The 11,351-nt window shown below is 47.8% G+C and overlaps 1 protein-coding gene across 1 annotated transcript in view; it reads right to left on the bottom strand.

The window, feature by feature from the left end:
• Positions 1 to 302: 302 nt before the first annotated feature.
• Positions 303 to 11,351, bottom strand: part of LOC118378480 (1-phosphatidylinositol 4,5-bisphosphate phosphodiesterase eta-1-like) — a 143,838-nt gene continuing 132,789 nt past the window's right edge. The window contains exons 22-24 of the mRNA XM_052482134.1: positions 9,706 to 9,765; positions 7,349 to 7,787; positions 303 to 6,457 (exon numbers count right to left, since the gene is read on the bottom strand). Of these exons, the coding sequence (XP_052338094.1) occupies positions 3,456 to 6,457; positions 7,349 to 7,787; positions 9,706 to 9,765 (3,501 nt within the window). The 3' untranslated portion in view covers positions 303 to 3,455. The remainder of the gene's footprint in view (positions 6,458 to 7,348; positions 7,788 to 9,705; positions 9,766 to 11,351) is intronic.

Here is an 11,351-nt window from a genome sequence, read left to right on the forward strand (position 1 = left end):
ATTTCTCATCTCCATTACTGCTAATTTCACAAGAAATTACATCCTATTATCTACCCATTAGCCACACACAGCAAGATACAATAACACAGAGGGAGAAGGGGGGCTGTGTGTGTGAGTGTGTTGTGTCTACATACCATGGCAAGAGCACTTGTATACCTCAGTAGTTGCACCCAGTTAAACAATTAAAAGAGTGTGAGAGAGACCGCCGGAGAGAAAGATTGTGGAATATAAAGACTAAGAGAGATGAGAATACACAATCAAGATAGAAAATAGAGGACAAACAGACACAATTGCCGTGTAAAAAAGGTTTCATAATTTTATTCCATCGGTAGGAAAATGCTCACATGAATCTTCTGAGGGACCATAACAAATAAAAAAAGATGTGTTTAAACACTGAAAAGAAGAATAAAATCACGCAGCCTGATCCAGCCCAAAGGCCTCATCTACCTAGTCCACTGTGTTTTTGTTCTTGGAAACATGTGACTGAAAGACAAAAATGTAATAACCAGACCCCAACATGGTTTTTTTCCTTCTTTCTTTTTGTTGCAGTCTGTATTAAAGTAATTATTTAAAAAAATAAAAGCATTTAAACTCAAAAAATTATCTGATAGCGTTTAAAATCGTAGAAAGCGAGAAGTCCGAGCAAGCAAGTCTATGTACTGTATTGTACTAATTATGTATTGTATTGTACAGTCTATGTACTGCATTGTACTTATTGTACTGTCTATGTACTATATTGTACTGTCTATGTACTGTATTTTACTGTCTATGTACTATATTTTACTGTATTGCACATTTTATGTACTGTATACTGTATGTACTGTATGGTACGGTCTATGTACTGTATTGTACTGTCTATGTACCGTCTACATACTTTATTGTACTGTATTGTACTGTATTGTACTGTCTATGTACTGTATTGTACTGTATTGTACTGTATTGTACTGTCTATGTACTGTAATGTACTATATTGAACATTTTATGTACTGTATACTGTATGTACTGTATGGTACGGTCTACATACGGTATTGTACTGTCTATGTACTGTATTGTACTGTCTATGTACCGTCTACATACTGTATTGTACTGTCTATGTACTGTATGGTACTGTCTCTGTACTGTCTATGTACTGTCTACATACTGTATGGTACTGTCTATGTACTGTATGGTACTGTCTATGTACTGTCTATGTACTGTCTACATACTGTATGGTACTGTCTACATACTGTATGGTACTGTCTATGTACTGTCTATGTACTGTATTGTACTGTATGGTACTGTCTATGTATTGTATTGTACTGTCTATGTACTGTAATGTACTATATTGAACATTTTATGTACTGTATACTGTATGTACTGTATGGTACGGTCTACATACGGTATTGTACTGTCTATGTACTGTATGGTACTGTCTATGTACTGTCTATGTACTGTCTACATACTGTATGGTACTGTCTATGTACTGTCTACATACTGTCTATGTACTGTATTGTACTGTATGGTACTGTCTATGTATTGTATTGTACTGTCTATGTACTGTATTGTACTGTCTATGTACTGTATTGTACTGTCTATGTACTGTCTACATACGGTATGGTACTGTCTATGTACTGTATTGTACTGTATTGTACTGTCTATGTACCGTCTACATACTGTATTGTACTGTCTATGTACTGTATTGTACTGTATTGTACTGTCTATGTACTGTATTGTACTGTCTATGTACTGTAATGTACTATATTGAACATTTTATGTACTGTATACTGTATGTACTGTATGGTACGGTCTACATACGGTATTGTACTGTCTATGTACTGTATTGTACTGTCTATGTACCGTCTACATACTGTATTGTACTGTATGGTACTGTCTATGTACTGTATATGTACTGTATGGTACTGTCTATGTACTGTCTACATACTGTATGGTACTGTATGGTACTGTCTATGTACTGTATGGTACTGTCTATGTACTGTCTATGTACTGTCTACATACTGTATGGTACTGTCTATGTACTGTCTGTATTGTACTGTCTACATACTGTATGGTACTGTCTATGTACTGTCTACATACTGTATGGTACTGTCTATGTACTGTATTGTACTGTATGGTACTGTCTATGTACTGTATTGTACTGTATTGTACTGTCTATGTACTGTCTACATACTGTATGGTACTGTCTATGTACTGTCTACATACTGTATGGTACTGTCTATGTACTGTATTGTACTGTCTACATACTGTATGGTACTGTCTATGTACTGTCTACATACTGTATGGTACTGTCTATGTACTGTATTGTACTGTCTACATACTGTATGGTACTGTCTATGTACTGTCTACATACTGTATGGTACTGTCTATGTACTGTATTGTACTGTCTACATACTGTATGGTACTGTCTATGTACTGTCTACATACTGTATGGTACTGTCTATGTACTGTATTGTACTGTTTACATACTGTATGGTACTGTCTATGTACTGTCTACATACTGTATGGTACTGTCTATGTACTGTCTACATACTGTATGGTACTGTCTATGTACTGTCTACATACTGTATGGTACTGTCTATGTACTGTATTGTACTGTCTACATACTGTATTGTACTGTCTATGTACTGTCTACATACTGTATGGTACTGTCTATGTACTGTCTACATACTGTATGGTACTGTCTATGTACTGTCTACATACTGTATGGTACTGTCTATGTACTGTATTTCATCCAATCCCACTATTACTTGTTCTGTACAAAGACAGTAGTGCACTGTGATGTCTACAGATCGATGCATAGTCATGCTGGACATGTCCACGTTTAACATGCAGAAAACAGCTGTACCGTCAACTAAATACCACCACCGTCCATTAAAAACGAATGTACAGTAGAATATTTACAAACAACACACTGAGAGGAGAAAGGAAGACTTGAGGAAGCTCTCTGATGAAACAGATCACGCTCAACGTTGTTTACACGTCATTTCAACTAAATGACGTTGAACCAACGTGGAAGAGACGGTGAATTGACGTCTGTGCCCCCCAGCGGGCCTCTGATAATACCAATACACATTTAAAATGTACAAACACCAAGACAACACTTCCCTTCAGAGTAAAACACATTTGGAAAGTTTCCAATTTTTTGCTTCAGTGTAGGTGGAGTTAGCTTGAACAGGAAGTAGAATTACAGGAACAGGCAGGACAGGAAACAGGTACAATCAAAGTAGGAAGTGGATTACAGTCTGTTCCAAATTACATTTACAGAACATTCTGATCAGGACATTTTTACATTCACAGACAAAATGTCAGACCCAATCAGGTAGTTAACTTCATACCTGTATTACTGGACAGACCAACCAGGATATATATTTGAGTTTTTTCTCGGTTATAAGCAGGAAGCTGATTTTCTGTGTTCTGGAAGTACATTATGCATCATTCCTGATAACCAGGAAGTGGGTTCAGAGTCTGAGCAGGAAGTAGACTTCCGGTTCTGATCTTATACAGGAGTCTGTGGGCAGCAGAGAGTCATCATGATAATGATCACCATAGTGATCTCCGTATCCATACCCCAGTGTGTTGCACGCCCCCTCAGGCAGCCCCCTGTCCTCCAGCTGGTCCAGGTAGCCCGCTATGTAAGAGCCTGTGGAGTGTCTGTTAGCTGGGGGGTTCTGACCTGCTGCTACTTTAGTACGCAGCACTACCCCTCCCACGCTGGAGGGGGCGCTCGTGTCCCGGGACTTCAGAGCCTCCTGCTGCCTCTCTCGAGCGCGATTGTTGATGTGACGCACACGGCTCTGGCTCCGAGAGGAAAGGCGGCGGGAGAGGAGCGGGGGGGAGTCCTCCTGGGCATCAGGGACAAAGTTTGAGGGGGGGCAGGGGCGTGTTGGGGGAATGAAGGGTTTGAGGGGTAACTGAGGTAGCTGGGGAGACTGGAGTCTGTCCCGGTCTCTGTCATCCCCCTCCAGGGTGACTAGTTTGCGGAGCTGCTCAGTGAGGGGGTCTGCAGACTGCAGCCGTTGGGACAGACCCCCCAGGCCCCTCATCCTCCTCCGCTCCTTCATACAGGGGGTGATGAAGCTGCGGCTGATGATGTTGTACTTGCTGTGGAAGTTGCAGGAGATGTCCTCAGATGTCAGGTCACCCAGAGACTTGGACTTGCAGGGGCCGGGGGCTGTGGATGGTCTGGGGATAGGTAGAGGAGGGGTGAGGGTGGGGCCCGAGAGGGGCAGCGGAGGGGGGCCAGAACGGGGTTGGAACTGGGGCTGGGTGTGTGATTGGGGTCGGGGTTGGGTGTGTGATTGGGGTCGGGGTTGGGTGTGTGATTGGGGTCGGGGTTGGGTGTGTGATTGGGGTCGGGGCTGGGTGTGTGATTGGGGTCGGGGTTGGGTGTGTGATTGGGGTTGGGGTTGGGGTTGGGTGAGTGATTGGGGTCGGGCCTGGGGTAGAGGCTGGGTATTTGATTGGGGCTGGGGTTGCAGATGGGTGTAGGGGGATGCCGAGGCAGCGGAGGGCCTGAAGCAGTTGTAGTCTAGATGGCTGTAGGCCACATCACAGTCTGAGATAGGGGAGTACAGGCCTCGATCTCTTGGGAAGCTAACATACCTTGAACCAGACATACTAGACAGACCAGGCAGAAACTCAGAGGAGGACAACCCATTCTGGAAGCAGGTTGATGCTTCACCCTGATCCTGACCTTCCCCTGTCCCACCCTGGTAGCCCCTGGTCTGGTCTTGGGTGTGCCCACCCTGGTAGCCCCTGGTCTGTAGATGGGTGTGCCCACCCTGGTAGCCCCTGGTCTGGGCCTGGGTGTGCCCACCCTGGTAGCCCCTGGTCTGGGCCTGGGTGGGTCCATTGTAGCTGTGCTGCTGGGTGTAGGCTCTGGTAATGTCTCTGCTGTTCTCAAAGGAGAGCTCAGCCCTGCTGTGGGTGGAGGGGTGGCTGTTCAGGCAGAGGGTGCTGGGGTTGGTTGGCCTTTCGAAGAGGGGGGGCTGGGTTTGAGGGGTTATTGATGGGGTGTTGCGAGGGGAGGGCTGGTGTGAGGATTGTACGAGGGGGGAAGGACACTGGGAGAGTTGGGGTTCGTACCGGTGAGAGGGGATTAGTTGGTTAACCTGGCTTTGGGGAGCAGCGTATTGTTTGGTTGGGCTGGTAGCGACCCAGGTGCAGTTGTGTCTCGGTAAAGTGATCTCCAGTGGATCCTCGTCCACGTTAATCTCCACCTCCATCACATGACTTCCTGCTGTGTCCTGGCACAACAGCAACCGGTCAGGCACTGTGCTGTTGACAGATGGGCACCTGTAACCCCATGACGACCCCCACTCCCCCCCTGATCCCAGCTCTGTACGATCACTGACACCCCCATAGCCCTGTCCTGGCTCCTCCACCTCCACTACACCCCTACGTGAGCCCAGCCAGCTGTCCTCTGCCCCCAGGCGAGGAGGCACCTTGGTTGGGGATGGCTCCAGGCTGACCATGGGTGTGCTCTCCTCAGAGTCAGCCTGGATGTTGCCTACAGTCTGCTCTCTCAGGTTGTAGACAGAGACTGGAGACAAGACCTCCTCATCCAGGATGGTATAGAGCTCCTCCAGCTCCGTGGTCTCAGGACTGGAGAAGAGAAGGGGGGCAGGGGGGTCTGCGTGGGAGGTTTTGGGGTGGGGTGGGAGTAGGTTGTGGTTTACTTGGTTAGGGGTCTGGCTTGCCTTTCGAGGAGTGATAGGTCCGTTCGTTGCCTTGCGGGGGGAGGTGGTGGTCTGTGGGTCTTTATATGGGGTGGTACAGTCCACGGTGACCTTATAGGGTGTGCTGGAGTCCTGGACAGTGGGATGGAACAGACAGGACATGACACTGAGGACGTGGGGGTCAGAGTTCGTTGTGAGGTCATTCTGGTCAGCGGTGAGGTCAAACTGGCCAATCAGAGCGGAGATCGAGCCGCAGCTGGTGTCGTTGCCGAGGGATACGGCATCAATGAGTCGCGAGATGGTGCTGTCCTGCCGGGAGACGGGGCTCTGAAGATCGGACCGGTCCACGTTGAGTGGGGAGAGGGGGGGCACAGAGGAAGAGGGGACAGAGGAAGAAGAAGAGGAGGAAGGTGCTGGCGTGTTTGTTGTACTATGTAATGTTGTCTCTGGTCTGCTCTCAGTAGGTACGTGTAAACAGTTGCTCTCTGTCTTTGTTGACCTGCTTAGGTAACACAACGTCCTTTGGCGAGAGGAAATGCCCTCAGCTTTGATGGGTGGGTTGAGTCTGTCCTTTAATTGCTCTCTGGATTCACCATCTACACTTCCTCCTCCTTGGCCAATGACCAGGTAGGAGGTCTCGTCTAATTGGTCAAGCTCTGTGGTCCTATCCCGCGTGTTGTTGTGATTGGTGGAAGGGATGGACACACTGTGTTCAAGGGAGGCAGATGATTGGATGAGGAGTTCCACAGAGTGGGACCTGGGCCGATCAAAGGGGGAGGTTCCTATAAAAAACAGACAAGTTAGACAGTCAGTAGATGTTCAAACACTTTCACAGACGTACGTAGAACACCAAGCCAACCAACAACCAACCGACACATTCCGTCCAACACGAGCCAATAGCAACACAGAGACGAATGGAATGTACCACCAAATACGACTGTGAGAGGGGTGTTGGAGAATGAGGCTGTGCAGGTAACAGAAGGAGCATCCATTTTTTGGGGGGAAACATCCATTTCAGAAGAGATGGTCAAATGGGATCAATTTTGGCAGTTAAAAAAGAAAAGGAGAATTCTGATTTTGAAATAGCACTTTTACAAAGTTACATCAGTGGGATGATGTAAAAACTGGGATGTTTTAGGATGAGGCAACCTTAGGAGGTGTCTTGGTTTACCTGGCGGGATATCCTAGTCAGTTCTCTACTACAGAGAAGCACCACAGAGTGAAGAAGGAACAGAAAAGGAATGTTAAAGTATTGAGGAACAATAGATTGCCTGGATTTGTCAATTTAAACAGATTTTTCTTCTTCTATATTTTTGGAAAAAAGGACAAGTTAGAAACAAGACAACAGTTGACATTTCCACATAAGACCCATTGCACTGTTTGTTTCAATGAGAGCGCAACACAACCAATGACCACTTCAACTCTAAGCATGATGTCACATGTAGCAACCAAACCAGACAAGACTAGTTGCTCTGCTATTACAGGTAAACCAGGATCATGTATTGCTCTGAGAAATAGGTAACATGATGCTGTAACCTCATTCAAATAGAGAAAAACACTGTTGTTTCTTCTTAGATATCTATTTTAACATATTACTTGTTACAGAACATATTGTTTTTTATTATCATGGTTGATGTAAGAGTGTGTGAGGTCTCAAGAGGAGGTCTACCCACCGATGAGTGTGTCTGCACCCAGGTCAGTCTGCTCCTGGTCGGGGGAGCAGAGGGAGAGCTGTCCCTGCAGTAGCCTCTCCAGAGGCATGGAGATGGGTCTGTGGGAGACGGGGGCGTGAGGTGGGGGGCTCCTCTCCACCACTACCCTCTCTCTGTCCCTTTCACTCTCCTTGGACCCCTCCCAGCCCCTCCCAGCCCCTTCCCCGGCCCCCACTCTGTCCTTGCCATCTGATATGGAGGCCTTGCGGTCTGATATTGAGGTGGAGGACTCAGCGAGCTTCATCTTGGATTTCTTGCGTCGGTTGGTGGGGGCGCTGGCGGTGCGTCGGAGGAGGAGGTCGCTGATGGAGCGTTTCCTGAGGGCCGAACCACAGCTGGTGTCTACTGACGACTTAGAGGACCTGTTGAACAAGCCTCTGATGCCTCGCAGCTGACGACCCTGGTGGATGGAGAGAGGAAAGGGGAGATAGGGAGGGGAGAGAGAGGGAGGGGAGATAGGGAGGGGAGAGAGAGGGATAGGGAGACAGGGAAGGGGAGAGAAGGACATGGAGAGAGATAGGGAGAGAGGGAGGGGAGATAGGGAGGGGAGAGAGAGGGAGGGGAGATAGGGAGGGGAGAGAGAGGGATAGGGAGACAGGGAAGGGGAGAGAAGGACATGGAGAGAGATAGGGAGAGAGGGAGGGGAGATAGGGAGGGGAGAGAGAGGGATGGGAGATAGGGAGGGGAGAGAGAGGGAGGGGAGATAGGGAGGGGATAGAGAGGGATGGGAGATAGGGAGGGGAGAGAGAGGGATGGGAGATAGGGAGGGGAGAGAGAGGGATGGGAGATAGGGAGGGGAGAGAGAGGGAGGGGAGAGAGAGGGATGGGAGATAGGGAGGGGAGAGAGAGGGATAGGGAGACAGGGAAGGGGAGAGAAGGACATGGAGAGAGATAGGGAGAGAGAGGAGGGGAGAGATAGGGAGGGGAGAGAGAGTGAAGGGAGATAGGGAGGGAAGAGAGAGGGAGGGGAGATAGGGAGGGGAGAGAGAGGGATGGGAGATAGGGAGGGGAGAGAGTGAGGGGAGATAGGGAGTGGAGATAGGGAGGGGAGATAGGGAGGGAAGAGAGAGGGAGGGGAGATAGGGAGGGAGGGGAGAGAGAGGGAGGGGAGAGAGAGGGAGGGGAGATAGGGGGGAGATAGGGAGGGAGGGGAGAGAGAGGGAGGGGAGATAGGGAGGGAGAGAGAGGGATAGGGAGACAGGGAAGGGGAGAGAAGGACATGGAGAGAGATAGGGAGAGATAGGGAGGGGAGATAGGGAGGGGAGAGAGAGGAAGTATGAAGAGATAAGAGAGAGAGAGAGAAATTGTGTTCAGCTTTATGCATGAAAATATGAATTGCATGATGCGAGGGAGAAGGTTAAATAACATTTGCCATGCTTTTCAAGCACAGTATTCCAACCACAATGCACACAATATAGACTGAAAACACAGTAACACACTTCACTCTTCACAATATGAAATGTTTTCAGAAAATCAACACAAATTCTTTACATTCATTCAAATGAATTCAAATGAATTGCAGAGCTGGCATTTCCCCTTCCCCCCGGGTTAATAACAGGCAGAACACATGGGGAGAATCTCAATTGCATTTCCTTGATTCCTTGCATCGTCGCTCCTCGTCTCCTTTTCAAAATCCATTGGACGAGAACGTCAAGAGGTCCTAGCCCTCTGAAGGAGGCGAGGAGAGAGGATGTGGGGAATCAAGATAATACAATTGAGAATATACCATGGGTAAAAATGTCACATGTCATGACTAAGACATCCCAATAGATGGCACTAGAGCATCCCAGTAACCACAGTCTAACAAGCCTCTCCTTCACAATGCATTCTTTTTTATTTAACTGGGCAAGCCAGTTAAGAACAAATTCTTATTTACAATGACGGCCTACCCGAGCCAAACCCGGACGACGCTGGGCCAATCGTGCGACGCCCTATGGGACTCCAAATCACGGCCAGACGTGATGCAGCCTGGATTCAAACCAGGGACTGCAGTGAAAGCTATTGCACTGAGATGCAGCGTCTTAGACTACTGCGCCACTCGGCAACCGTTGCACATATTCCCTCTTTTGACAATTATCTGTGCTGTTAGTAACGCCATGAGCTCGGATTTTTATTAACCAAATCATTACTGACAGAAAATGCTTTGAAAATCACCTAAAAATGTAACACTTTCACAAAACTACAAATCTAAAAAGAATTACCAATCTTAGATGTTGTAAACATCCATAAATAATCTGAAACCATATACACTGCACCACACCCACACACATTATAAACCATGCAGATGCCATGCAGCACACAGAATCTACCCAGGATACCTTGTTGGCTCCTAGAAAGTGCATTATGGTAAAGCTGGGGTTCAGGACTAGTGGACTCCACTGGAAAGGAAGAATGTACCAGCTTAGCTTGGGAGAGTTGTATGGATGATAATTAACTGTGAAATATATGTGTATATGTAGAAGCTGAAACTGATGATTCCCCTTCAGACCAATACTTCTCTATAGGGTCAGAATAGCAGTAATCTGATCCTAGATCTGATCTCACTAGCCTGGTCTCAGATCTGATCTCACTGGCCTGGTTCCAGATCTGATCTCACTAGCCTGGTCCCAGATCTGATCTCACTAGCATGATCTCACTAGCCTGGTCTCAGATCTGATCTCACTGGCCTGGTTCCAGATCTGATCTCACTAGCCTGGTCCTAGATCTGATCTCACTAGCCTGGTCCTAGATCTGATCTCACTAGCATGATCTCACTAGCCTGGTCTCAGATCTGATCTCACTAGCCTGGTTCCAGATCTGATCTCACTAACCTGGTCCCAGATCTGATCCCAGATCTGATCTCACTAGCCTGGTCCCAGATCTGATCTCACTAGCCTGGTCATAGATCTGATCTCACTGGCCTGGTCCCAGATCTGATCCCAGATCTGATCTCACTAGCCTGGTCCCAGATCTGATCTCACTAGCCTGGTCATAGATCTGATCTCACTAGCCTGGTCCCAGATCTGATCTCACTAGCCTTGTCCTAGATCTGATCTCTCTAGCCTGGTCCCAGATCTGATCTCACTAGCCTGGTCCTAGATCTGATCTCTCTAGCCTGGTCCCAGATCTGATCTCTCTAGCCTGGTCCCAGATCTGATCGCTCTAGCCTGGTCCCAGATCTGATCTCACTAGCCTGGTCCCAGATCTGATCTCACTAGCCTGGTCCCAGATCTGATCTCTCTAGCATGATCTCACTAACCTGGTCCCAGATCTGATCTCTCTAGCCTGGTCCCAGATCTGATCTCACTAGTCTGATCCCAGATCTGATCTCACTAGCCTGGTCCCAGATCTGATCTCACTAGCCTGGTCATAGATCTGATCTCACTAGCCTGGTCCCAGATCTGATCTCACTAGCCTTGTCCTAGATCTGCTCTCTCTAGCCTGGTCCCAGATCTGATCTCACTAGCCTGGTCCTAGATCTGATCTCTCTAGCCTGGTCCCAGATCTGATCTCTCTAGCCTGGTCCCAGATCTGATCTCTCTAGCCTGGTCCCAGATCTGATCTCACTAGCCTGGTCCCAGATCTGATCTCACTAGCCTGGTCCCAGATCTGATCTCTCTAGCATGATCTCACTAACCTGGTCGCAGATCTGATCTCTCTAGCCTGGTCCCAGATCTGATCTCACTAGCCTGGTCCCAGATCTGATCTCACTAGCTCTGGTCCCATATCTGATCTCTCTAGCCTGGTCCCAGATCTGATCTCACTAACCTGGTCCCAGATCTGGTGCCAGATCTGATCTCACTAGCCTGGTCCCAGATCTGATCTCCCTAGCCTGGTCCCAGATCTGATCTCACTAGCCTGGTTCCAGATCTGATCTCACTAACCTGGTCCCAGATCTGATCTCACTAACCTGGTCCCAGATCTGGTGCCAGATCTGATCTCACTAGCCTGGTCCCAGATCTGATCTCACTAGCCTGGTCCCAGA

Source organism: Oncorhynchus keta, chromosome 1, assembly GCF_023373465.1.
Source record: "Oncorhynchus keta strain PuntledgeMale-10-30-2019 chromosome 1, Oket_V2, whole genome shotgun sequence".
NCBI lineage: Eukaryota > Metazoa > Chordata > Actinopteri > Salmoniformes > Salmonidae > Oncorhynchus > Oncorhynchus keta.